Raw genomic sequence first — 27163 nt, 5'->3', positions numbered from 1 at the left:
AAAAATAATTCCATCTCCTCCCCTCTCCTTCAGGTGGAAACAAAGACCTCCTCTGGTCCTAGGTACCTTGAGCTTCATCATGGAATCTTGACATAACTTGTCTCCGCGTGCAGCAGAAACTTCATCAATGCCGATCAGCTTGGCCTTGTACCGGACGCCTTCACCCTTGAATCTCTTTATCAAAGTGGCTTCACTGCGATCCTGACCTGGGGACAAAGAACAAAATGGGGTTTAGATATTCAAACAGGAAACGGGGCTGGAGAGGGCGGGGACAAACCCATCCTTGGGCTTGGCTTATGGTCCATCGGAGAGACATTGGCCTTACTCAGTCACTAGTGGAGAAGAGCGTTATAAGGACAGATGTGTTAGCGTGAAGGTCTTCAAGGACTTGGGTCCCAGTCCTAGATGAGCAACATTCTGTCTTTGGCCAAGGCCACTTGATGGGTCGCAAATTTTTCATCTACAAATAATAAAACTGTAAATAATTTGTTTCTTTAAGCTGTAAATGGAAACTCTGAGATCCCTTCTGGGTCTTGATTTGTGAACCTACGAGAGACCCTGGGCAAGTCACTTGCTTCTTGGGGCCTCAGTTTCCTTATCTGTTAAATGAAGGGGTAGGTAAGATGGAGGATCAGAGGGGCATTCTAGTTCTAGGTCTATGACCTTAAGCTAATTAATGGATCTCTCTTGGCCTCAGTTTCCTTTAAAAAAAAGTGAAATGAGGGCATTATATTAGGTGACCTCTGACATGCCTTTCAGAGGTCCTCCTATACACTCCTATAAATGTTCCTCTTTATTTTGATGCTTAGACTCGTTAAAAACCAGATTCTGCAGTAATATCTGACTCTAATATTCCCCCTTTACATTGTTCTAATCATTTTACCTACATCATGTCATTTGAGCTTCACTCTTCCCCTATAAGGTACTAGGCATCAGTGAACTCATTTAATAGATAGGGAAACTATTGAGGCTCAGAGTGGAGTAAGTTGCCCAGGGTCACACAGCTTGGTCAGAATTAGAACCTAGGTTTTCTTAACAACAAGTGTAACACTCTATCCAATGCAATGGGCTGTTGTGGGACAGAGAAAAGAGTACAGGTGATGGAACGAGGACACCTGGGATCAAATTTTGCTTCTGACACTTACTAGCTGTATGTGTGAACCTGGGTAAGTACCTAACCTCTCTGTGGCCACAGTTTCTTCTGCTGCAAAATGGGGGTAATAATAATAGCACTATCTATATTACACGGTTGTTGTTTGGAATATACTTTATAATACACCTTCCTTCCCTTCCTCCATTCTTTGCTTTCCTCCCTCTTTCCTTACTTCCTCCTTCTTTCTCTCCCTCCTTTCTCTTCCTTCCTTCCTTCCTTTCTTTTTTCCCTTCCTCTTTCTTTCTTTATACCCTCCCTCCCTTCTTTCTTTCTTTCTTTCTTTCTTTCTTTCTTTCTTTCTTTCTTTCTTTCTTTCTTTCTTTCTTTCTTTCTTTCTTTCTTTCTTTCTTCCTTCCTTCCTTCCTTCCTTCCTTCCTTCCTTCCTAGGAACCAAAGGAATATAACAAACAGCAGAGAGTCAGAGGACCTGGGTTCAAATCCTGATGGCTCTTTATGACCTGTGTGACTCTGAGGAAATCACTATCCCTCTCTGGGCTTGTGTTTCCTTTTTATAAATGCAAAAGGTGTATGTGGGATAGAAGGCAGGGTAGTACTGTGGAGGACAGTAAGAAAACCTGGAGTCAGGTGTCAGGTTCAAATCCTTCCTCAATCACCTTCGATGTGCATGACCTTGAGCAAGCCACTACCTCTTTGGAACCTCAAGCCCATTTTATGGATGAAAAAACTGAAGTCTAGATAAGGGAATTAACTTATTCCATCTCCCAAGTCCAACACTGCCAACTGAAACACACACTCCCACCGTGATTGTCCGGAGAATAACAGAGATCAAGGCACAGATCTCTGCCTCAGACCTGAGCCCTACAACAGCTCATGGCCTTCAACAAGCCATTTCTCCTCATAGGAATCAGAGGATTTGGAACTGGAAGGATCCTTAAATAAACACAATAAATACTTAGTAAACACATAGTAAACACCTTCTACAGGCCAAGCTCTAGGATAAAACACTGAGGGTATGAAGAAATGAAAGAAAAAAAGAGTGCTTCAAAAAGCTTGCAATCCAATGGGGGAGACAAGAAGCAGACAACTGCTTCATCTTTACAGATGAAAAAAGTGAGCTTCAGAGAACTGGAAAGGACTTAGCCAAAGAAACCCAACTCTAAGTGGCAAAGTTCAAGTCCTCTGATTGCAAAGCCATATTCCACAAGCATTAAGTGAGAGCCTACAGCGGGTCAGACTGGACCCTGGAAATACAAAGGCCCTACCAAAATCCAGGGGCCATTTCCAACTGACTTCGTGGAATAATGTGCCCTCCTGATGGGGACATGGAGACGATCAGACAAGACAACAGATATGCTGCCATTTTGCTGACACTAATAGAGTATACAGATAGAAGGTCAATAATGAGGGAATCATTTTTCTTCTAGGTTAATATCTATGGGATTTTCTCTTTCCCCTTAAGCTGTTTTCCTTCTTGCCCCCAGGGTAGCACAGAATCCCAGATCATGGAGCAGAAGGCTTCCTATGGGGGTCACTTGGTAATCCTGAGCTCACATGTCACTTCCTATATGACAACTGGCCTGACCCTCCCAGGGACCCTAAAAAAATTGTCAATTATTTGGTATTTCCTTTTTATTTACTCATATGACCCTGTTTTCTATCCACTAAGGGCCAGTTTGGTAGAGGGACAGTCCTGGGGTCATACTTGATGTGTGTACATGCCTACAGTGTCTGGCTCCTAGAATGCAGGGCTAGAGGACTGGACTTGGGAGTTAGCAAAATTCTGCCTCAAATCTATACTAGCTGGGTGACCCTAGTCAAGTAACTTAACCTCACATAGTCTCAGTTTCCTTAGCTGTAAAATGGAAATAATAATAGCACCTGTCTTCCAGGCTTGCTGTAAGGGTTAAATGAGATCATGGTAGAGAAAGCACTTTGGAAACCTTAAAATGCTGTGTAAATGCTAGTCACTGTTATTGATAAATATCATTATTACTGATAAATGCGCATTGAATTGAATGGAATTGAATTGCATTTGGTTCAGTTCCCTGCCTGCCTTTAGGCAGGTAAGACAAAGCAGCACATCATTTTCCAGATGGGCAAGGCCTTCTCTGGTTCTTGCGGCCTGGCCCCAGTCACCCAGCCAGTGTCTGGAGGGGTGAGGGGGCTAGAGCTGGCGGATCCCAGGCCTCGGGGCCGTCTCCTCTCGTGCTCCACACCCTGCTTGGATGTAGCAGTGGCTAGAACATTGATGCTTGTTAAATAATATTTTATGAGAGATGCATGGCACATGGCTGATGAGTCAGAAACTGTAACTAATGTTAAAATGAAGCCTCAGGGAAATACAGAGGCAGATGTTGGCACCTATAGCTAAAAGCGAAGGGAGGTCCATTTGACATGCCAGGGTCCTGTAAACAGCATCTGCCAGAGGAAGCAGGCACAATGGTGTCAGTGGTTCCATCCCCCAGCCTCCTCCAAAGGGGGCTGAAGAGATGCAGAACTTAGTCAGCAGTTTCTTCTACCAATAAAAACCCGGCTCTACTCATCCCCCCTGACAGCCCTCAGCCCCACATCTTCAATATACCAGCATGCTCTGTTTACCAATAATATGCCTTTCACTGCCACGAGTCAAAAAAAAAAAACACCCCTCTGTCTGAATTTTCCTCCCATCCCCAGTTTCCCACCTTGCACATACATGCATATTGAACGCGTTCAAGCCTTAGATCAGCTCCGCTGAACCTCAACGAATTCATAGCATTAAAAGCACTTTCTGGTGCACAATTTATGTCTCAGAAAGCCTAGAAATTGGGTAAACAGCTTCCAGCTCCTATGCAACATACATAAATCCAGGCTCCCTAAGCACAAAGCATTTAAACAGGGGCCAACACAGCACCTGCCTCTCCAGGGATCCCAAGGGCCGCTGGCCAGCCCAAGCTGGAGAGAAGACAGGTCAATCACAGGGCGTGGACCAAGGGCATGGATTAATAGAAAAATATTAGACCATCTGGATGAAAGTGGGGTGTCCAATTTAGACTGGGACCCAGGGCACAGCTAATTCATATGAAGGGCACTTATGCAGAAGATGATCCTGGTTCTCATTAAACTTTCCACCATTAAAAGGGTCATTTTTCATAAGGAGATCTGAAACAAGGTCTCAGTGATATTAGTAAAAGGATAAATAAAAGGGAGCTGAACCACGAGGGCTATAATTCTATTAGAAGGTTTGGGTGATGTCATTAGCCACAAGATCAAGGCTTGAGGAGTATGTGAGCAAGAAAGGACCCTGGGGGTCATGGAGAACGCTGTGGCCACAGAGGCCTCAGGTGGGAATGGGGGCAGAGAATGACTTGAGCACAAGCATACTGCAGTAAGGCTAGAACTGGGATGTGACCTGTGGCCTCCCAGTTCCAAACTCAGAGAAAGAGAGAGAGAAAGGGAGGGAGGGTGGGAGGGAAGGAGAGAGAGAGAGAGAGAGAGAGAGAGAGAGAGCAGCTTTGAGGTTCTCTTCACACATATCAACTGTACGAAACTCAGTGCTGCTGCTGGAGCTGAGGAGAAAAAGATACATAAACATTCCTGGTGGAATTGCCAGTGAACACATTTCTCGAGGCTGAGCTACCTCCCAATACACAAGTCATAAATGAATCATATTCTTGGGTACTATCATCCCATTTTTAGGAAATCGCTCTGAGATTATCTCAAGTTTGGCCTGGGTCTCGTATGTATGTAACTGTGTCTGTGAGCTCTTTGAGAGCAAAGATTGATAGTTTTTTTCCAATTATTTTGCCTTTCTAGGAATCACCAGAAATTAATACAGTGCCCGGTACATAGCAGGAGTCTAATAAATGCTTATTGTTGACTTGATTTGCATATATCCTATGGCAGGGATTCTTAAACTGTTTTCATATCATATACCTGTATGTATGTATACATATATATATAGCAAATGTACATACACACATATATATGCACATATATATACAAACACGTATCTATATATCTATCTAAAACTTCACTAGAATTGCTTTCCTTTGTAATCTTATGCATTTTATCTCAGTTAAAAACCTTCTTCTGAAGAGTTCATAGATTTTGACAAATTTCTGAAGGGGTCTGTTCATGAAACAAAAAATGGTGGAAGCCTGTTATAAGAGAACCATCAGAAAAGAAACAAGGATACGCTACATGTGTGTATTCACACGTGGCAACATATATAGAATCTATTGACACACACAGCTATATTTATATTGTACATTTATAGATATGTATGCATGTGCGTGTATTCATGTGTATGTATGTACAACTATATATGTATACATGCACATATCCATCAGTGATAGGCAGAGGAATGAAACCTGTCCTTTCTTTGGTACGTGACACTCCTTCTCCTCAACAAAGCAGGTTGGTGCTCTTTCTAAATTTAAGAGTCTCAAGACCACTGGTGTCAAACACAGAAGGATCCTATAGACCTCATATTGACTTAGATAACCTCAAATTAAAATTTATTTTGCTAAATATTTCCCAATTATATTTTAATCTTATTCCTGCCCAAGGAGTTCTGTAGGCTAGAGCTTAACAGCTGCGGCCTAGAATGTAGCAAAGTTAAGTGACTCTCCCTGGATCCCACAGACAGTGTGAGTCAGAGGTGGAACTCTCCACCCAGGTCTTACTGAGCAGGAGGTCGACTCTCTAGCCACGACTCCTCAGTTATTTGTAATCACAAAGACCGGGAAACAGCCTTAATGTCTACCAGTTGGTGGACGGCTGAATAAATTGTGGTACAGCAATGTAATACAATACGAGGATGCCATTAAAAATGATGAATGAGGGATATAAAGACATTTGGAAAGACTTAGATGAAACATTACCATGTGAAGGAAGCAAAGCATGAAGGATGACGGAAATGCTGACTCTCACTCTATGAAAGGGAAAGGCTACGGAAAGCCAGAGATGAATGAAGAGGATACAGGGGCAGTAACTCAGAAGCTGTGTGACTCATTCAATCTAATTCAACAAAAAGAAGATTCCACAAATAGTTATGAAGAAGCTGGTATGCACAAGACTCACTGCTGGCCTTTAGGAATCATCAAAATAAATAGAATATAATGTTAAATAATAATGATAAATAGAAATAGAATGAGAATAATGGCAAGAATAATATAGTTAAAAAACATGCTAAGTAATAATGATAGGTAATAAAATATAATAAGGACGATAATGGGACTTGTCATCATCATCAACATTCATTGACCTCCAGGAGCTTATAAGACCTGGTGGAGATGTGTCCAACACCAGGTAGGATATGTTGGTCCCAAGAGAAAGATCAGTACAACTAACTGAGGCTATTTTGAAGAGGGAGAGGACACCGAGGTGGGGGAGGGAGCAGGGTTTAGGGAGGTTTAAAGCAGGTCACAGCTGAGTTGTATACATAACGACATGACTACATTGAAATTCATGTTCAATGTAAATAGACGCAAATGCAAATTGATTTGGTTTTCCTGTGACTTACAGTTAAGGGCACAATAAATTAATTTTTGACATAACATCAAACATTCCTCCCACCTTTTTATTGGACCTTTGTTCAAATGCTTGACATGAACAAGAACAGGGCATGCCATCGGGCACTGAGTGAAGAAATAATTGTGGAAATGACGTCTTAATTTTTAATGTACAAAATGATTTTAAAATAACTCTTAATAGAGACAAAAAAAAAAACAAACACCCTTGAAAGAAGGTGGCTGTCATAGTCTGGAAATTGGCTTTACAAAGTATGATATATGAACAATGCAATTGAATATTACTGAACCTTATGAAATGACCAATGTGAGAAATTCACTGTGGGAGGGAGGATTTGCATACAGTGATGCAGCAGGAAGAAAGAAGAGCCATGAGAATAACATATAACACACAGACCTACTCCATTCATGTAAACCATGACAAGGACAAAAACAGTCAAATTCTAGTGAATTATGATGACTAATCTTGATATCAGAGGCACAGGACGGAGACATTCTCTCATCCTCAGTATAAAGGTGGGAGTTATGGATACAGAATACGGTATACATAGTTGGTCATAGTTGCTATATAGGTTGGCTATACATTTTGTGTTATTTTGTTACCATGAAGAGGAGAGCAGTTAAGGAGAGATGAGTGTAACAGGAAAAATAAAAATCAACGTTAAAAAAGCACATGCATTTAAGATAAAATAAGCCCCCCCAATCCCCATTATTATAATAAGCCATGGTGAGTTCAAATGGAGGCTATGTTGCTCCTGGAAAGAGCAGAGAACTTGAAGACCCCAATCCAAGCCTCGGTTTTGCCACTTACTAGTTGTGTGACCTTAAGCAAGTCACTGCCTTTTTTTCCTCATCTACAAAAGGAAGATGGTAAGCAAGATGGTCCTTCCTAGCTTTGTCACTCTGTAACTTCAGAGATGGAAGGGACTTAGGAGATCATCAGGCTGTGCGGTTGGCCTGGATGTTTCCTCAGTTATCCTCAAATTCTAGCACTCTATGACTCTTGACTCAGAAGGTGTTAGGTCCCTGAAGCACATGGATCAGAGTTCAGTCCCATTCAGGGAAAGCATTAACTTGGGAGTAGTCAGAGGACTGCAGGTCCTGAGGCCACTGGTTTCTTCCTACCTCTTCTAGTGTTGCCAGGTGAAGTTCTCATGACAATTCACAAAGTGCCAGGGATATTATGACAGTTTAATGAAATTTACTTAGCCGGACCTAAATGGAGAAATTTTCACTGAAGGGGAATAAAATTGCCAAAAGGATAGAGTTGACTTAAAGGACTTTCTGCTCTGCTGGCCAGTACAGACACGGACCTGTCTCACAAAGGAGCATGACCCGGTTTCTAAAAGAGCTCTCCATACCCCTTCCTCAGAACCTAGTAGTCTCCAAAGGGAGGCTAGAGATGGCCCAGTAGAGAAGTAACAAATGGTACCTCACTGCAGAAAGCAGACCCAGTGGAAAACATCAGCTCAGCTAATAAAGTAGCTAAGAAAACAAAACAAAACAAAACATAATTACCTCTGCAGGGGAGCAGCCAGCAGCAGATTTGTTGCTGCAAAGGGGTTTTATGGCCAGAATCCAACCCTAGGCCCCTAGGCTGCCCAGGCAATTGGTGTTACCATTCATTCTCATTGGTGGTGTGGGAATCTCTAGGCAAGAGGGCCCCTAAGAGTATTGGGATGTGTGGAGAGAGGGGGCACCTCTGGTATTTACCTTGCTTTTCCGTTTAATCAAAGGTCTTTGCTTTGAGTTTACTGGCCATTGGGAAAGAAAAGGATGCATGAAATTGGGGCTCATGAACTGTAATTTTAAATGGATGCTGACTGAAAATGTTTCTTGAACCTAGGTGAAGCTTTCATTAGTTCATATGGGAAGGGGTCAGGTACACACACACACACACACACACACACACACACACAGCTGCACTTTCTAATGTAACTACAATTTAGTCCTGTTCGACAGACACAGTCATTTTGATTTATAAAAAAAGTAACACTTGGGGCGGCCAGGTGGCTCAGCGAGTAAGAGCACTGGCCCCAGTGTTGGGATGACCTGGGGATCGAATCTGGGCTTAGACACTTAGTACCCACCCAGAAACACCTGGTTGTGTAACCTTGAGCAAGTTACTTAAACCCAATTGCTTAAAAAAAAAAGTAACACTTGCCCACATTTCTTATGGGTCAGCCTTATTTTATCCATACCCTGGGCCTTTGGGCCCCAGCTAATCTGAATGGATATTAGAGGATGCTGTTTTTCCTCCAAATTCACTGTCTTCGCTAATCATAAAATATACACTTAAAGTTGGCATCATAAATTTGGTTGGTAAAATGCAAATTCACATAAGCTAAACTAAATCCAAGTAGACAATCATACTGGCTCTGCAGACCTGAGACTATATCTGGCTAATTAATCTCACTTTTGGTTGGCACCCTCTGGAGAGAACACTGACCATGGGGTACATCCATGGAGGCAGTGACTAGGATAGGGAAAGGACCTGAAATAATATAAAAGCCAGATTAATAAAAAGAAATGGGGACAGTTTATACCGAAGAAAAGACTTTGACCTTCGTTAATTTTTTGTCTCTCTGAATCTGATTTTTTACATGGAATTTCTGAGCAGGTCTTTGGCTTTAATAAATTGAGAGGCACAAATCAGATCAAAATTGAGAAATGAGAACTCCAATGGTGTCCTTGAAGTTTTTGGAAAGCTTTCCAAGAGCTCCCAGCAAATTGAGCAGACCTTCCTATTTGGGGCCATGGGTGGGCATGCATGGGCAGTGGGTCAGTCTGCCTGGAGGGAATAGCTACATGGATGGGACACAGGATTTAAAAAGTGGATTACGGAGCTCTCAGATACATGGGCATTGATAATCCAAGGACATCCTAAGTCTTCAAGGAACTATCTCCCTCCCTTCCAGCCTCTTTTCTCTACTCACACCAAACTTTATGTCATGCTCTGATCCTTTATCACTTGGACTAGTGTAAACGTTTCCTAACTAGTATCCATGAAAACAACCGAATTCTTCTCTAGTCCATCTTCCTCATAGCTATGAAACTGATATTCTCATTGATGGTGTCACTCATTCCCTCATGAAGCTTCAATGGCTCAAAAATTCCTTTAGCATCAAATACAAACTCATCTATTAGGCAATTAAAGAAAGTTCTTCACAATCTGGCACCAATCATTCTTAACTAATTACACATTACTCCCTCCAACATTCCACAATCTAGCTAAATTGATTTGTTTGTTGTTCCCTGCCCACAACATTCCATCTTTTCCCTCCTGATCCTTGCCACTCTCATTTACTGCTTCTTCCTCTTGGCATTCCTAGCTCCTTTCAGAATTCATCTGAAGTGCCCCTTCCCCATCCCCACCTGTGATAGTAATGGCAATTAAAGATTCCCCTGTATTGGCTTGGTTTTCAAATTGATTGTGTTAAAACCCAGAGCTTGTTAATCCCACCTGTGGGATGGACTTGTTGATGTGAAAAGAAAGTCCTGAACTGGGAGGAGCTGGTGACATAGATTTGGAGAGACAAGAGAGAGGCTGAAGATCTTTTTGGAAGCAGCACCTCGTGGAGAGAGAGAGAGACTAAGAGAATTGCTGGTGGCCGCTTTGAATTGCCCTGGACTTTTGAGACCTGCCCCCTGAGCTGCCAAGGACTGAGGAGACATGGCTGTTTTGCTGGTACTTTGTCTGTCTGTTTTGATGTTATTTTGCCAGATTTGTCCACTGGTGAAAGACTGTCCTGTTGAAGAAGTCCTGGAACCTGGCATTTGGTTAAGAAGCCCTGAGACTGTCCTGCAGACAGAGAGTGAATACTGTCCACTGGTGAGGGACAGTGCTGTTGTTGCAGGGGTCTGGAGACTGTCCTGCAGACAGAATGAATACTGTCCACTGGTGAAGGACAGTGCTGTTGTTGCAGGGGTCTGGAGACTGTCCTGCAGACAGAGTGAATACTGTCCACTGGTGAAGGACAGTGCTGTTGTTGCAGGGGTCTGGGAGCCTTTCTGTTGGTTCAGAAGCCCTGAAGAAGGATTTTCTTGTTGTATGTTTACAGAAATCCTGGGAGAGGGCTTTGCTGATGTGTTCAGGGGTTCTAGGACTGTTCTACAGACAGAGGATAAATTCATGAAGGGATTGGCAATGTATCTTGTGGCCTTGCTAAGCCTTGTCTCCCCAGGAACTAAGATTGCTGAGAACTTGCATCCAGTCAAGATGAAGAAAAGACCTCCATTTGGGTATTAAGTGCTGTGTTTAAACTTGAAGTAACTCTGGGGTAGATTCAATTGTGATCCAGGGGTGGGGAACTTTTGACCTTATGTTTGGAAACTAATCTCCATTTGAGAAGAGGGGTTTTGTGGTGGACCAAATGAAGGTATAGCCTAGGGGTGGAGAAGTATTTAGAACAGAGACTTTGTAATTGATTGATTGATTGGAAGGTCCTGGGGTGGGGTAGTCCTTGGAGATTATTTAATCACATTTAGTAAATGATGTCATGTTTTGATCTTCTCTGTTCTTGGTTTGTTACTGAATAAAATGGAGAGCACCTATGCTGGTATTCTGAACCTTGGGAAGTTGCCTTTCTTTTGGCATTACATTACACCACCTCACAACAAATGCTACTTTCTGCTTTGTAGCTGCTATTGAGTTGTTTCAGTCCTGTCTGAAACAGTCTGTTTTCTTGGCAAAGGTACTAGAGTAGTTTACCATTTCCTTCTGCAGCTCATTTTACAGATAGGGAAACTGAGGCAAACAGGGTTCATTGACTTGACCAGGGTCACACAGCTAGTGACTGAGGCCACATTTGAGCTGAGGATAAGTCACCCTGATTCCAAGACCAGTGCTCTAACCACTGTGCTATTTCGCTATCCCTTTTTATTTACTTCATATTGATTTCATATGATTTTAGTTGTGTATGTCTTATTTCCCTTCAGTAAAACGTAAGGTCCTTGAGAGCAAAGGCCATTTTGGTTTTTTCTGTGTAACCCAGAGTTCTCAGCACATAGAAGTCATTTAATAAAATGCTTGTTGAAGTGAATTGAATTGGAGTGTAGTATTCATGGGATCCAAACCAATAAACATTTATTAAGCACCTACTGTGTGCCTGACATCTTGAAAAGGCCTGGAGATTTTGTTAATAAAAAAAAAAAACAGTCCCTGCTCTCAAGGAGTTTACAATCTAAAAGAGTGAGACACCAAAGACCAAAGGAGGCAGGAAAGGGTGGGGAAGGAATCCACTGGGAGAAGTTTGCTACTCCACCCTCCAGTTCTCCCACCACAGGGGAGAGGACCCTGAGGGAGGTGCTATCAGTCTAAGCTTGAGTCAGTCTCATGGTGGTGAGATTGGAGATGATGAACTTAATAAGCCCAGGAGGGACATCTCATTCCAAGGAACTGAAATCAGGCAGAGCAGAAGATGCAGGAATGGAAGGATCCCTGGAGGCAACTTAATCCAAATCCATCCTGTGTAAGGGATGAGGAGACTTGGGCTCAGAGACATTAAGAGATGTTTCAAGGTCATAAAAGAAAGCAGGGAATCCAGACACAAGTTCCCTGGATCCAAACCTAGTATTCTCTAACACACTAAGGCAGTGTATTGAATAAACTAGATGGATCCAGAATCAGTGGTGTTCCATTTTGCCCTAACTATTTGGCAACAAGATGCCCTGGGTGTTAACCTACCTTCCCAGTACCTTAAGAGGATGTCGTCCACATCAGAGACCTGGCAGCTTTTCTTCATATTAATAAGAATGGCCTATAGACCATCTCCCTCCATCAGTGATCCCACTAACCCCAGAAATGGCTGACTTCCTTACAGAAATGTAGGTTTCGCCCAGTGTACAGATCATGGTATATGGGCCTGTCTTCTTTGTATTTAGCTGTTTACATGTTGTTTCTCTCATTAAACTGTGAGCTCCTTGAGACAGGGGTTTGAGTTTTGTCTTTCTCTGTGTCCCCAGTACTTGGCACAGTCCTGGCACATTGTACAAATTTAATAAATGTTTACTGACTGACTGGCATAATGGTGTTACATAGGAGAGGCCATGTCCCTCACTGGCCACAGACCTGGCATTGGAGACAAGCAGCCCTGAGTGTAAGGCCTTTGTCTGACATCTACTGCCAACTTTTTACATGATCAGTGGTAGAGAAGATTCTGATCTGCATTGGTGAAGGGACTTTCCTCCCCTGGGAGTTCCCTTTAACAATAACAATAACATAACAATAACAGAGCTAGTCCTTATCTCTATTCCTATTATGGATTTGTCAATAACACAACATGTCCAAGTTTGACCCAATGCCCCAGCAGGAACAAGGGCCCCTGCCCCCCAATATCTTTCTCTATAATGGTACATTAAAACAGACAGACCCAGTATAAACGTAGAATGTTTTATCTTCTTGGTTCTCCATGGAATTTCTGTCAAAAGCCTGCAGTGCAGTAAATAGCCTAAATCATGAAGACAATTAACATTTTTATGGCCCTAAGACGTGGAGAAGTCTGACTCCACTGAAGTCATAAGTGACCTCTAATACTGAGCCTGCATTAAGACTGTTAATAGCTTAGTAAGATATTTCACACTAAAGAGAGCTCATGATTTTTATAAACACATCACAAATTGTGGCAGCCGCTGTTCAAAGGAAGGAAACAGTAGAACCCCTCCCCCCCTTTCCAATGGTATCCAAGGACTTCAACCTGTTTGGATATGGAAATTCTAATGTGCTTGGGGTTGTTATATAGCATGTAAGAGGCTGGACTTACAGTCAGGAAGGCCTGGGTTCCAAAATTCCACTGATGACTCTGAACAAGTCACTTAACCTCTCCAGGACTCGCTTTACTCATCTCTGAAATGGGGAATAATAATACCACTAATACTTGCCTCATCAGGTTATGATGAAACTCAAATTCATTCACATGCAGAGACCTTTGAAATCTTTGAAATGTGATAGAAAATGAGTTACTATTACAATCATTCCTATTTTCTAAACAAGTCATTATTTTACTGGGATTGAGTCTTCCTCCATCAGATATTGTGTGGTATCCTCTAAACCAAAGGGGATCCTCAGATGGTAAGCTATTAGAATCTCAGTGTTTAAATCCCATACTAATGCCACCCTGTGCCATTTGGACTCAGTCAGCTCTTGGAAAGGGTTCAGTGCTAAGCAGATAAGATCTGAATGCCTCTATGAGAGGGGGTCCTAATGTGGGGGTCTATGAACTTGCATTAAAAAAATTAAAATTAATTAAATTAATTATTTTATAATATATAATAATTTGCTAAATTAGTTATCTAATTAAAAATTAAAATATTTAATAAAAATTTTCAAGTAAATAGCTGCTTTCATTATATATATATATATATATATATATATATATATATATATATATATATATGTCATTTTATGCATTTAAAACCGTGATTCTGAAAGGGAGCCCAAAGGCTTCCCCATACAGACAAATGAAACCATTATACAAAACCAATTTAAAACCCCTGCTCTAGCTTCAGCCCTCCAACAGGTATAAGGGGGGCTGGGAAGGACTTGTCAAGGATGGCGCTGTTTTAGACACTGTAATAGACATTGTTGTCCAGACCAGTGATAAGCTCTGCCTCTAAGACCTCAGGCACTTCACAGCAATGTCTAATCCACATCTTTCCCTCTGAAATACACACAACCCTGGAGAACTGCGACACAAAAATCCATCCAGATGGAGGGAAAGTAACCCAATTCTCTAAAGACGTAGTGCACCCTTACCAAAGGGTCCAAGCTGGATCTCTTCCTCTCCCTTCTGATATAATTTGCATCTAGAATAGAAAATCCAATTTAGAAACACAAACCCAAAGCTGCTTGCTCTTCTACTGATATTTATTATCTGCAAGCAGCCTCGAGGTGGAAAAGAGATGGATATCCTTCTCAAGCCTGCCAGCAACAGCTGCTGCATTTCTGAACAACTCAAACTCTGTGATGGGGCAAATGGCTCACTCAAATACATCTGCTATGATTCCTTCTTATGCCTCAACACAGCCAGTCTCTTCTTGGCTCACTCTTGCCTTCTGAAGCAATCCCCTCCCTCCTCTGGTTATCTCCTTGTGTTCTACAGACATTTACTCAGTGTGAGATACTAGGAGACACCAAATAATCATGGCAGGAGCTTACTGTCTAGTGGAGAAATCCATTGAACATACCTATGGGGCACAAAATGAAAAAAAAAATACATTTGTATAAGGGAAACATAAGGTGAGATGGGATCTCTGAGGTAGGAACTCTAGCAACAAGCTCAGGCCCAGGGTGTCCCAGGATGATTGCCCTCATTCTCTGGAGCCATATTTTATAATGAAAGTTTCCCAATCACAGTATCTTCCCCAGCTTACTTTAATCCACTCAGCATAAGAGAGCAACCAGGCGATCTGAATCACTGAACTGAGTTCGATAAAGTGGATCTCAAAGTAAGTGTTTAGATGGATGGAAAAGAGGAAGATATCTAAGGGAAATTGTCTTGCATATGGGAAATAGCACTGACTTCTGAATCAAAAATGCAAGGGAAAGAACCCAAGATTTGAAAGCAAAAGGTATAATGGAAAAAGCCCCAGATTTGGCACCACAAGTCCTGAGGTTGACTTCTGCTTCTATCACTAAGTGGCTGTATGAACTTAGAGAATTTAACTTAGCCTCTATGGACCTCAATTTCTGTCTATAAAGTGAAGGAATTGGGGTGTTGTTTAGTCATTTTTCAGTTTTCTTGCAAAGATACTGGAGTGATTGGTCATTTTCTTCTCTGGCTCGTCTTACAAATGAGGAAACTCAGGCAAACAGGGTGAAGTGACTTGCCCAGGGTCACATAACTAGGGAGTATCTGAGCCCAGACTTGAATTCAGGAAGAGGCGTGTGTCACCTTGTACTAGAACGTAATGAGGTTTTCCTAGCTGTGAGACAAAGGGCAAGTCACTGAAGTCTTTTGAGCCTCGGTTTCCCCCTGTGTGAGATCAGCGATTGTACACTTACTGTCTTAACTTACAGCAATGGCATTTACAGTTATTATCTACCTCGGGAAATGTGCTGTGCAATTCTTAAAGTACAAAGTAAATCTGAATTCTGCGTGTTGTTGCCAGGAGTGTGCTGATAAATGATGGACAGACAGCACACAGCTCACTTTAAGGTCATCTGCCCCACCATTTTCTCGATCACTTTCTGAAGGAGAGGTGATCAGCTAAACAATAACCCCATCCTGATGGGCTAATTTCTGAAGAGAAAATGCTCACACTGACTGAGTCTTGGCTCTGGGGCTGAGTTCAGCTGGCTCCAGTGGCCCCCAATAGCTGCTTAGAAACATTTAAAAGAGCAAAAATTAGCAAGGTGAGTCTGTGATAACGAGTCAACTGGTTTAACGAAATGGGAGGGGAGCTATAAAGAGTAATAACAGACCAGAAAGGAGGTATGTGGGCCAAGAGAGCACTGGGCCAGTTCAATGAGGCAACATTTATGTCCTATTTCATGGTTTACGAAGGTCTTTTAAAAAACAATCTCAGGAGGGGGCGGTGTAAAGATTATTATGTCCACTATGCAGATCAGAAGGCTGAGGCTTAGACAAGTGAATTGACTTATATTATCCAGTTATTGAGTAGAGAAATTCAGATTCAAACCCAGGTCTCCTTAGGCCAAATCTACATTACACAATACTGCCTTTGAAACTTACTACTGGCAACCTCGGATAAGTAATTTGGATGGAGAGAGTGCTGGCAAGCAGGGGCTTCAGTTATCTGAGGAAAGGTTTGAACCTAGGTCTTCTGACAGGAGCACTACCTCTTCTGTCTATACCAGGGAGCTGATAAAGGCTCAATGCTTCTTAATCATAAATAGATGTACAATGCCCAGTTGTTATACAAAGTTGTGAGAAGCAAATGAAGAAAGGAATGAATGAATGACTATTGATGTGTGGCTCTCAATGCAGGGTTGCAGAGGTCTGATTTAAAATAATGAACAATAAGTGCTCTGGTATCAGGACTGGGGCTAGCAGGATTTTGTAATAAAAACTTGCAAAGTAAATTATTTGGCTGAGAAAGAGAGAGAGAAGGTGGGCAAGCTTCCCAGTTCATAATCTGGTTGGGAGGGAATGATGGCCTGGACCAGGGAGGACCTGGGTGCTCAGGGGGTGTAGGCAGATTCTCAGAGAGGATGAAGCCAGGTAGAACGAGGAGCAGAAACCTGCAGGCAACAAAGCCCAGAAATGCCACCAATGGATCGGTCCCTGGTGTGGACAGCTCCAGCCATGGCCCCGTCCCAGGGCCTAGGGATTCCTATGGTGTCAGGTGGATTTCTTCTCTAAAGTTCATAATATGTCTCTAGACAATCAGGCAAACATGCACGGCAAACAGACAACCAAGAAATTGGCAGGGAGAAGCACAGAGCGGTTTCCAAATGAAGATGTCCAGGTGTTTGAGCCACAAATTGCCAGTGGAGGATCAGGCATTTTAACGCCCCCTGGTGGCAGTTAAACAATGTCTTCCAATTCTATAGAGTGGACAGCATCCAAAGTCTGTTCATGACCATCTTGTCTTTGGTCCTCCCAGCACACCTGGGAAGGGAAGCAAGGCGGTCACCTTGTCCCCATTTTACAGATGCAGTAAACCAAGGTTCCTGGAGGGAAAGGGACAAGCCCAAAGTCACAAAGTCTACAGTATTGCTAAATTTGAAGTCAAAGAAGCTGAATTCAAATCTTACTTCTGATACCTACTACCTGTGTGACCTTGAGGACCTTGAGCAAGGTCTCACAGACTTCTATGGGTCTCAGTTTCTCCACATGTGAAATAGAGATTACCTGCTTCAAGGGTTCTTTATTCCTCCTTTCCCCACTTTTCCACAAAGGGGTCCATGGAGAAATTTCAGATTATCTATGAATTTGGATGGAAAAATAGATATTAAAAAAACTAATTTCTAACTGAAATTTAGCATTTCTTTCACATTATTCTGATTGGGCTTATCAACTCTCTTTTCCTGGAAGCTCTTCCTCACTAATGGAGCCCCAGATTATACTCTTTTTGGGCTAAAACATCAAGTGACAGTTTATACTGAGCTTTAACCTTCAAAACCCACCAGGGCCTTTTTAGGATACCTGCTGTCTGAACATCTAACCCTGTTTTGTACTTGTGAAGGTGATTTTTTTGTACCCATGTGAAAGCTTTGCATCAATCCCTGTTGACTTCCATGCTATAAGGGTTAGACCAGTGTTCCAGTCTGTCATTTACACCTAGCCCAGTGTGGGAGCCATCCCTCCCAGGTTTGTATCTTCAGGAAATCTGATTATCTGGACATCTAGGTCTGTATCCAAGTCAGTGATAAAAAGGTTAAACAACAGAGGGTCAAGACCAGATCCCTGTGGTACTCCACTGTAGACCTCCTCCCCCATGATATTGAACCATCAATTCTTTAAATCCCACCATGCAACCAGTTCTGAACCATTTCACTATATTCTTGTCAAATCTGTTTCACTTTATCTTTTCCACAAGAACAGTGCACATATTTTATCAAAAGCTTTGCTAAAATCTAGGTCCACTATATCCAAGTCATCATCTTGTATACTACTGCAGGGCAGCGAGGTGGTGCAGTCAATAGAAAGCCAGGCCCGGGGTCAAGAAGACCAGGTATCTGACAGCTACTAGCTAGGTAACCCTAGGAAAGTCACTTAACCTTGTCTCCCTTTCCTCATTAGTAACATAAACAGGAAAAGGAAATGGTAAACTATTCTAGTATTCTTTCCCAAGAAACCCCAAATGGGGTCATGAAGAGTTGGATGTGACTGAAAGGACTCCATAACTCAATAACAGCAACACCTGCTGCTGCTGCCATCACCACCTTAGTAATCAGCTCCCCAATGGAGGTAGAACCCCAGGAATGGAGGACAGAGAGGAGGCCAGTTCGGGCAAAGTGGCAAAAGCAGAGAGAAGATGGAACAGATGAGTTAGGCATCCCTACTGTGCACAGGAGATGCTTCAGTGCGATTCCTTCCTTTGTCCTCCCTCATTCAATTCCCTCTTCTCAGAGAAGGGCTATAGTTGAATAATTAACATTCTCAAGTTCTCTCTCCCTCCCTCCCTGTCTCTCCATCGCTCCTCTCATTTCTCTCTCTCTCTCTCTCTCTCTCTCTCTCTCTCTCTCTCTCTCCTTCCTTCCATTTTCTCTCTCCTCCCTTCCTTCTATTTTCTCTCTTCTCCCTCCTTCCTTTCTATTTTCTCTCTTCTCCCTCCCTCCTTCTCTCTCTCTCAACCGAAGAAGGGAAGCATATTCATGGAAAAGATAAAAACAATCCTTGCTATGCCATTTAGCATGCAGATCCATCCCCCTAAGTCACCCTCATGTTCTCCAAGAGGAGGAGGTGAGAACATACTGAGCTTGATTGGCTATCGAGGTGGGGGTGAATTCTCAGCACAGTTCTGGGCTGATGACCCCCCCTGCCCTGATTTGGAGGGTCTCTCTCATTTGCATGAGCACTTAGTCCCCAAAGCCTGGCTCCTGGCCCCTAGCAGAGGTTAATTAAAACACAAATGAACAACATTGCCTATTTCTCCTCTATCAGCCGCCAGCGTTCAAGGCTCCATTCATGGCAGCGATGCTTTTCTCTGGGGTCACCCCCATTAAATAGAAACAAGGGAATGTAATTGGGGATCTCCATCCAACACCCACTTTTTTTTCTTGTCTCTTCTTCTTAAAGGGGCATCCTTTGGTTCCTAGCATCCCAGGGTTGGGACTAGAGACTGATTTCATTCTTCATTATTTTTCTAAACCAAAGTGGGCTGCCTGCCTGCCTGCCTGTGCTCTGGACTGATTAAATTATTTCTTTATGGTACAAAGAAGTATTTGTGACTAAGACAAGAGAGAGGGCAAATCAATTATTTACTGAGGAGGCCGCCATACAAATTACATTTGATTAAACTCCCAGATAAATCTCAGTGATAGAGAGTCTAAGTGGAAAGGACCAGAGAAGACAGTGACTGAGTGGCCCCAGCAGCTGCTGATAATGAATGAACGATACCCAGATCAGCCCAGCCTCCTCTGGTTTTCTAAACTGCCTCTGGTGACATGACTAGCCTAATATTAAGCTGTCACAACAAGAAACAGAGACAGATCCACCAGAGCATAAGGCCTGTGATCAGAAAACTCCAGCGCTGGGCAGGACCTGACGGGTCATCGCTGCCAAACTCTGCAATTTACAGAGAGGGAGACTGAGGCCTGGAGGGAGGAGGAGTTAGCTCCAGGTCAGACTTTCTGCTCTTAGCTCCCCAGACGTCCTTCAAGGCTCAGCTCACCTCCTTTCTGCCTTCTTTGTAACCACAACCCTTAACACAAATCTTAAGTATTTAACAAAAATAAAATAATTATTATAATTGTCTAGAATGAAACACATCTATATCCATTATTATTAAGTTAATTGCCCACCTAGAAAGAGAATCCAGGAAGTCTCCTCCCTTAATTTCCATTCTATGTGGCAAGATGAAGCAGTAGATAAGAAATGTTAGATTTTAATGAATTAGAAAGAATCAATAAACACTTATCTTCACATCAGACTGTAAGCTCCTTGAAGACAGGGACTCTCTATTTTCCCCTGCTTTTTTGGCATCCCCAGAACTTAGTACAATAGCAAGCACATAGTAGGTGCTTAATAAATGTGTACTGACAGACTGAACAAGCACTAGGGATACAGATACAAAAATAAAATAATTCCCTGTCCTCAGGGAACTTAGATTCCAATAATAGGAGGAGACAGCATATAGGGAGATGGTGGCCGGGGTGAAATATTTTGATCTGGAAAGTCCAGGATAGCGACAGGAGCCATGAGGGAGTACATTGACACAGTCAGTTGATTTGAGTACGGTTCCAGATCTGGGGGTGAAAGGGTTAAGTTGTCTGGGACTAGGTCAGAGTAGGGGAGGAGAATCACCATTGTCTAGTGATGGGAAAGCTCTTTCAGAAAGTGCAATATTAGTCCTAGATTTAGCTTGGAATTCTGAGGATGAAAGACTAAAGTCACAGAATAATAGAATTAGCACTGAAAGGGACTCTCGCTGGTATTTATTCCTTTCCTCTCATTTGACAGAGGAGTCATGAAATTCAGAATGATAAGATCATTTACCCAGAGCCTGAACCCATCCAAATGTTTTTCCCCATCCAAATCCAGGGCTCTATACTCTACAGGAAGCCACCACTCATAGACTAAGAGCCAGGGAGACTGTGGTTCAAATCCCACCTATGATACTTTTTAGCTGTGTTACCATGGCCTTATTCAACATCTTAACAATGGTTACATATAAGTAACTTACAATTCACATCTTTGAGACTCATAAGCTCACTGATGTAAAGCTAGAAGAGGCCCTCAAGTCTATCATTTTATGGATGAGCAAACTGAGTCTCAAGGAGGGTAGGTGACTTGATACAAGGTCTCAGAGATCACAAGCACCTTCCTTATCCATAAAATTGGAATGATTCTAATGATAACACCCTCCTCCATAGGGGTGCCATGATAACGAAAAGAAATGATGTCTGCAAGCCAATCTAAAAACGTTCACCATCACCATACCACCATCCCTTCAGGGTCCACCCATCCATACTGATCTGCTCCATCTAGAATCCTTCAAGTGCTGACCCCTAGTCAGGACCTTCCCAGGTTGTGAGCTGGGGATAAGACATTTAGCTGTGGCATAGCTGACATTGGGGATTCTCCCTCTGTGAATGCAGACTGATCACTTCTCTGGGATGCATATAGTCTCTGACAGTTGCCTACAGTAGAAGTGTAACACAAGGGGCCCGGCTGCATGCAGCCCACAAGTGCCCCTGAAACCAGATAAAAATATGTTTGGAAAATATTTAACAAAAAATAAAATAAAACTTACAATAAAACATAGACAATGTTTATATGTGGCTTTCTAAGTCAACCTGCACCTTTCAAATCCTTATTACGGTTTAGTGGCTTCCATTTTTATGAGTTTGACACCAGTAGACAAGAACATGGAGAGTTGCCTAAAACAACAGACCTTGAGTCAGGAAGACTTGAGTTCAAATTTAGCCTAAAACATTTATTGAGCAAGTCACTTAATCCCTATTTGCCTCAGCTCCTCATCTGTAAAAATGGGGACATACTAGAAAAGAAAACAACAAATCCTTCCCACATCTTTGCCAAGAAAATCCCATGGACAGTAGAAGAATAGGGGAATAGGGGATGACTGAACAAGAACAAAAGATCTGATTAACAGATAATTTCTAGGTCTGTGAAGGGAGAGCTCCCTCCCTGGAATGACCAAGGATAATGGCTTTTGTCCTAAAGCCTTACTTAATTCTGGGACTGATGTTTAGTCACTAGGATAAATAATACATCCAAATATATCTCAGCAGCCAGACTTGCGAAGGTTCACAACACTTCATCATTAGATTCGTTCTCCCCGAACATCCTTCCTTACCTGCCTAACATTAAAAGGGAAAATGATTTAGTCTGGCTAGGAATGACCTTTTCCCCAACTTCCAGGCCCAAGGTCTCAGGGCACAAACTCTGTTTTTGTAGTTTTGGTTTCTCCCACATCTTTGAAACTCTGAGGCATTCAATGTATAAAAGCCAATTATCTCTGAAACACCTTGGTATTTTTTCTTGCCTTCTGCAACACAGCTCAGAAAGGTCTCTTTGATCAGATAACAAAGACAGAACACCCACACATCCCTGCTGATTCCCACAGAGCACCTGTCTTCCAGAGAGCAACATGTGACCTGAGAGCAGGATTTGGTTCTTACCAATACCTTCCAAGAGAAACTGACAGTCAGAGACATTTTAAAGCCACCTTCCCAATGCCCTGTGCAATTGGGTCAGAGAGGAAAGCTCTTTAAAGCACAGAGATAAATTAGAGATCACCTTCTGAGGAGGGCCGTGATAGACTGTGGGTATGGGAGAAAGGGAATTGAGGGTGGGAGGGATGGAGAAGAGAAGGGGAGACATGATAGTGGATTTCAAGTCGTTCGTGAATCACCAAATCACAGATTTAGATCTAGGTAGGATTTCAGCTCTTGGAGCAGCTCAGTCGTACAGTGGATAGAGCCGGACCTGGAGGCAGGAAGACTCATCTTCCTGAATTTGAATTGCCCTTAGAGACTTACTAGCTGTGTCACACTGGGGAAGTCATTTCACCCTGTTTCCTTCTTTCAACCTCGGTTTCCTCATCTGTAAATTGGGCAGGAGAAGGAACAGGCAAACCACTTTAGTACCTTTATCTCCCCTTCCCCCTAAAAGCACTAAAGGGGTAATGAAGAGTCAGACATGACTGAAAAATAACTAAACTATAGAACCAATAAAACATCTCCCAGCTTCAATCCAACCCCTTCACTTCCGAGATGAGAAAACTGACCCCAGATTGGCTTAGTCAGAGCTAGGGAGGGTCTCAGGGCAGCTTTTGTCTTGCTTTTCTTGGCCTCAGAGGTCAGGACTAGATGAGAAGTCATGAGTCCAATGGGCCTGTGGGCTCCCCATCAGTGGAGACCTTCAAGGAAGGATGGGATGGTCACTTCTCTAGGACATTTAGAAAGAATGCTAGTTCAGGGACCAGATGGCATCTGAAATCACTCCCTGCCCAAAGATCCTGAGGCTCGAAACACTCCAATCTTATCCCAGGCGATCTGTGTGACCTTCACAACCAAAGCTCTTAGTACAATTCTAAGAGAGCCAGTAAGCAGATTGCTTCTCCAAATGAAATCAGCAGATATTTATGGGATGCTGACTACGTGGAAAGACCATTGCTAGCTTTCCCTCTTGTGCCTATTTTCGGCTTGTCCTGTACATGGCTTCTTTGCACATATTTGTTATCACTGTACACTGGTTATCTTCCCCGCTGGACTGTGAGCTAGTGGAGGACAGGAACTTAATTTTCGCCTTTCTTCATTTCCTCAATGCCTGGAAGTACCCCAGAGACCAGCTCGTCCAACTCTCCCATTTTACAGATAAGGACACTGAGGTTCAGAGACCAGTAGTAACTGCTACTGAGTCATGGAGGTCTTGCTCCTCCCTACATAGCATATGCTCCATCCAAGACCATGTAACAGAACCACTAGCAAATTTGTCCTAGGACCCAGGACAGCTCTTACACAGTGTTGACCGCCCAGCCTGAGTAATGAAACTGGTTTCATTTTCATTTAAACATTGAAGTACCAATGTCTATGTCTAATCAACAAAATGCTTTCCCTCCCTAATAAAATTTAACAAACACTTCACATCTAGGAAGGTTTTCAGGGTAAAAGAAAATTTTCTTTCTTTTACCTTTTGCTGATCCTCCATACCACTAAATACCTTTTTCTTTGGGAGAAGAAGGGCGAGCCTTTATTTATTGTCCTTCTCCCCTCTCCTCCTGGGGCTGAGCTTGAGGAAAAAAAATGTTGCTTTAAATTTGGCAAGAATAAGATCATGTTCTAGTTATGATTACTTTTAAGGCCAACCTTATAGGGCAGCTCATCCTCAAATAAACAGCAACAGTAATAGAGACTATAGCAACTGAAAAGTACAATCTAGGACAGGAATCTTCACTTTTTGGTCTGTTTGTTCTGACTGCATTGGCATTCAGTCTGGTGAAGCCTATGGACCACTTCTCACAGCAGTGCTTTTAAAGGCATAAAACAGTGAGGATTACAAAGAAAGCCAGTTGTACTGAAATGAAGATGTATCTTCCCAGTCCAAGTTCATGGATGCCCTGAAACAAGAACCCCTCAACTCAAAAGAAAAGAACAAGGAGATGGGAGTGAGAAGACCTATATTAAAATCCCTGCTCTGTAATTTCCTATTTCAGTAACCTTGGGTAAGTAATTTCTTCTTTCTAATCTTTGGTTTCTTCTTTAAAATGAGGTGGTTGGGATGGGTGATCTCTAAGGTTTCTTCTAAATGTCTAAATTCTAAAATCCTATTGCCAATGTGGTTTAAGGAGAAACATGCTGAGTTTCTTGTTCTGAGATTACAGGCTCAGAGAACCAGAGGGGATGCAGAGGTCAGCTACTCCAACTTGCTCATCTTACAAATGAGGAAACTGAGGTCCCATGAGGTTAACAGACTTGCTCTATAGAGTTGGAAGGGACCTTAAAGGCGTCAGTAGTAGAATTCATCCTGGTATTTTGGATAGAATGCTAGATTTGGATGCAGGAAGACCTGGATCCAAAGCCTCTAGAACTTGCTAGTTGTGTGACAAGATACTAACCCTCTCCAAATCTCAGTCTCACCATCTGTAAAATGGAACCAAGAATGGCACCTACTTTATAGAGTTGTTGTGATGGTTGAATGATTTCCAATATTTCCTTTGGTTAGAGAATCCTAACCCAAATGGTTTATAAATGCTAGCCGCTGTTACTTTGATCGATAAAACTTAAAGGCTTAAAGAGAAGGAAAGGGAGAAGAGAATATAGGAGAGGAAGAAAGGAGAAAAGAGTGAAGGAGAGACAAGGGGAGGAACAGGTGACAAATCCTAGAGGCAGGGAGGTGACCAAATGGCCTTGGAGTCATACAAGACCTGAACCTAAACCTTGCCTCATGTGACCACGGCAAGTCACTGAGACTCTCTCCTCAGTTTCTTTATCTCTAAAATGGGCATATTAATAGCATGAATCTCACAGGTTGCTATGAAGGTCAAATGAGATACGTGAAAAACAGTTTGCAAACCTTACTATGCTATATAAATGCTAATTAGTGTTATCATTGTTGCTCACTATTATAACAATTGTGATTGTTGCTATTACCATGATTGGAGTTGCCAGTGTCTAGTAAGGCGGGGACATGTCTGGCTGGGAAACTGAGACAATGATTATTGCTTATGCAGATGATGAACCTGGGGTAAGTGAATTAATTACCCAAGGTCACTCAGGCTGGAAAAGGATTATTGTTCCAGAGTGCCATGCATGACCGGTCAAGCATGGTCGGCCATTGCTGTTCGAGCAGGTGTGATTCTCCTTAGAATTGCGGTCCTTTCCTTCTGCATTTCTCCATTTTTGGCTACCCTGCACACACCGAATCAGGCTGTTGATATACACCTAAGGAAATGCCAGGAAGGGGTGAAAGGTAATGACAGTAAGAGTTGGCATGTCAATCGCCCTTTTAGACTTGCAAAACACCATGTCCGTTAGCTCTTTTCCAGCTCATAACCACCCTGTGAGGTAGATGCTACTATTATGCCTCCTTTACTTAAGAGGAAACAGCCTGAGGGACAGCTAGGGGGCTTAGTGGATGGAGGGAGCATTGGACACCAAGTCAGGAATGAGTCTGTTCAAATCCTGTCTCATTCACATCCTAGCTCAGTGGGCCTGTGGAGGTATTTCACCTCTCAGCCTCAATTTCCTCATCTGTAAAATAAAGATAATAATAACACCTACTGGAGAATTGTTGCAAGGTTCCAGTGAGATTCTATGTACATATATATGTGTATATGTCTAAATATATACATATGTATATACTTATTATATTTATATATACATATGTGCATATATGGAGCCGCTAGGTGGTACAATGGATGGAACATTGTATCTGGAATCAGGAAAACCTGCATTCAAATATGGCCTTAGTAACTTACTAGCTATGTTGACCCTGGGCAAGTCACTTAACCTGTTTGCTTCAATTTCATCATCTGTAAAATAATCTGGAGGAGGAATTGGTAAACCACTCCAATATCTCTGCTAAGAAAACCCCGTGGGGTTACGGAGAGTTGAACGAGACTAACCAACACCAACAAAAAATGTGTTATGTGTGTTTGTGTGTGCACACACACATACATATATATTTTTACAAATGTTAAAATGCTTTACAAATGCTAGCTCTTAAGTGACTTGCCCTGGGTCCCACAGACTGCCTAAGGAAGGGTGCCAACTCAGTGTTGCAGAAGTCAATCCCAGTATTCTCACCCATCACACTTTGCTGAATGTCGGAGATTGGGTTCTATCATTCAGTCTCCAAGCACTGATTAAGCACCTACTACATTGGAGGCATGGATCTTCAAGTCAGAAGCTCAGAGGCCCCCCTTCTGTCTTAATAGAGTTTGTACCATGTCTAAGAAGAGATGATATTTAGACAACCACTTTACATATAGGATCTCATTTCTGCCTTTCAATAAGCCTATAATGTGAATGTTATTACTGTCTCCATTTTACGGATGAGGAAAGCAAGGCTCAGGAAGGCTAAATGAATTAGGGTCATCCACCTAGTAAGTGTATGGAAAAGATCTGAATGCAAGTCTTCCTCTAACCAAGCACTACACCCTATCCATTATGCCATGAACCTCAAGAGGCTTTGATGGTCCCAGCTCAGAGATTTGGTATCTTTGGCTGTCAGGGTCCAGGATGCAGAAGTGTCCTAAGTGTGCTTCATTCCCTGCCCAACAATGGGCTGAGCTAAGGCACCTGCATTTCATCTTGAACCTCAGGAATCAATAAAAACAGCATTTTCTGTCCCGCTGTAGGAGCTGGGATCAAAGAAAACAAAACACTTTGGGCACCAGCTCCTCACACAAAACCTGACTGAAATATAAAACACTCTTCCATGAAAGC

At 42.5% G+C, this 27163-nt stretch overlaps 1 protein-coding gene across 1 annotated transcript in view; it reads right to left on the bottom strand.

The window, feature by feature from the left end:
- Positions 1 to 27163, bottom strand: part of LOC138165306 (disabled homolog 1-like) — a 484798-nt gene that overhangs the window by 167589 nt on the left and 290046 nt on the right. Inside the window, exon 3 of the mRNA XM_069093489.1 lies at positions 67 to 206. Coding sequence (XP_068949590.1) covers positions 67 to 206 — 140 coding nt within the window. The remainder of the gene's footprint in view (positions 1 to 66; positions 207 to 27163) is intronic.

The sequence above is a fragment of the Petaurus breviceps genome, unplaced genomic scaffold (genome assembly GCF_028583685.1).
Source record: "Petaurus breviceps papuanus isolate PSGF00001 unplaced genomic scaffold, PetGlider_PUasm1.0 208, whole genome shotgun sequence".
Lineage (NCBI taxonomy): Eukaryota > Metazoa > Chordata > Mammalia > Diprotodontia > Petauridae > Petaurus > Petaurus breviceps.
This window is presented reverse-complemented; position numbering and strand designations above follow the sequence as displayed.